At 39.5% G+C, this 1,908-nt stretch overlaps 1 protein-coding gene across 1 annotated transcript; it reads left to right on the top strand.

Moving 5' to 3' along the window:
• Positions 1-698: 698 nt before the first annotated feature.
• LOC124088498 (olfactory receptor 5P76-like) lies at positions 699-1,646 on the top strand. Its single transcript, XM_046438152.1, has one exon. It carries the CDS (start codon positions 699-701, stop codon positions 1,644-1,646), a length of 948 nt encoding a protein of 315 aa, XP_046294108.1.
• Positions 1,647-1,908: the final 262 nt, after the last annotated feature.

Genomic DNA, 1,908 nt, shown 5'->3' with positions numbered 1-1,908 from the left:
TGTTATACATTCCAGTTGCTATGCACAAGTTACAATCTGTTTTCGGATTTTGTTAATGCATCTGCAATAGTGAAAGTGATTAATGTTATTCTATGTAAAATATAATGAATTATACATCCTTGTGTTTACATATGTAATCCTTAGCTGTATTCTTATCATTTAGAAAGTATGTGGTAAATGTTAATTATTATTCCGTTCCTTCTTGCAAAACCCTATGCATATCCTTTCTTTCTCATTATACTCTGTTTCATTTTTGTCATTCACCTATCTTATAATTTTATTATTTGGCTTTAAATCCACTTTAGATAGATACTGGGGAACAATATATAACATACAAAGTAAAAACATTAAATGGAAGAATTTTTCTGGAGTTTCTTTATTTAAATTTTTTTAGTTGTACATAACACCTTTATTTTTATTTATTTGCTTATGTGGTGCTGAGGATAGAACCCAGTGCCTCACACATTTAAGGCAAGCACTCTACTGCTCAGCCACAACCCAGTCCCTTTCTGGAGTTTCTGCTAAAAACAATTTTAACATTACAGACAGACTCATCATTGCATATAAAGAAATAATGGTACTTCAATATTCTTATTATAGTAACATTCTATCTGCCTTAATGAAAATGGAACCATGAAATTTAAAAATGCTTTCATATCATGTTTCCCCACAGGCCATTTTTCAGCAGCCACTGTCCCATGGATTCCCTGGTCAATGGGAACCACACTGCAGTGACAGAGTTCATTCTATTGGGCTTAACTGATGATCCAGTCCTCTGTGTCTTCCTCTTTGTGATCATCCTGTGCATCTACCTGGTGACCATCTGTGGAAATCTCAGCACGATCATTCTCATCAGAGTCTCTTCTCAGCTCCATCATCCCATGTACTTTTTTCTGAGCCATTTAGCTTTTGCTGACATAGGCTTTTCATCTTCTGTCACACCCAATATGCTTGTAAACTTCCTGGTGGAGAGAAACGCCATCTCCTACCTTGGATGTGCCACCCAGCTTGGTTCAGTTGTTTTCTTTGGGACAGTGGAGTGCTTCCTTCTGGCTGTCATGGCCTATGATCACTTTGTGGCAATCTGCAACCCACTGCTTTACTCCACCAAAATGTCCACACAAGTCTTTCTCCAGTTACTTGTAGTGGCTTATACAGGGGGTTTCCTTAATGCTTCCATCTTTTCCCTTTCCTTCTTTTCTTTACTCTTCTGTGGGCCAAATGGTGTCAATCATTTCTTCTGTGATTTTGCTCCTTTAGTTGAGCTCTCCTGCTCTGATGTCAGCATCATTGCATTTGTTTCCTCATTTTCTGCTGGCTCCATCATCGTGGTCACAGCATTTGTCATTGCCATCTCCTACATCTACATCCTCATCACCATCCTGAGGATGAGCTCTACAGAGGGGCGCCACAAGGCCTTCTCCACCTGCACCTCCCACCTCACTGCAGTCACTCTTTACTATGGAACAATTACCTTCATTTATGTGATGCCCAAGTCCAGCTACTCCACGGATCAGAACAAAGTGGTGTCTGTATTCTACACGGTGGTGATCCCCATGCTGAATCCCCTCATCTATAGTCTCAGGAACCAGGAGATAAAGGGGACTCTGAAGAGAGTGCTGGGCAGGAAAATATTTTCTTGGTGACATCTGCTATTTTGTCAGGCTTGATATAATAATAATATCCCATACATACAATAATAAGAGGAAACAGAATGCCTGTGATTGAAATATATCTGTCCATATGTCAATAGTCGGTGCATGATCTAGTCCTCTGTGTTTTCCTCTTCTTGATCATCCTATGCATCTACCTGGTGACCGTCTCTGGTAATCTCAGCACAATCATTCTTATCAGAGTCTCTTCGCAGCTCTATTCAGTAAACATAGGAGTTCAATTTTCAGATGACAT

The sequence above is a fragment of the Marmota monax genome, unplaced genomic scaffold (genome assembly GCF_021218885.2).
Source record: "Marmota monax isolate L192 unplaced genomic scaffold, Marmota_monax_Labrador192_F-V1.1 WCK01_AAM20220418_F8-fsc00061, whole genome shotgun sequence".
In the NCBI taxonomy this organism is placed as follows: Eukaryota; Metazoa; Chordata; class Mammalia; order Rodentia; family Sciuridae; genus Marmota; species Marmota monax.
Note: the sequence above shows the minus strand (reverse complement) of the source record. Positions and strands in the feature narration are given on the sequence as shown.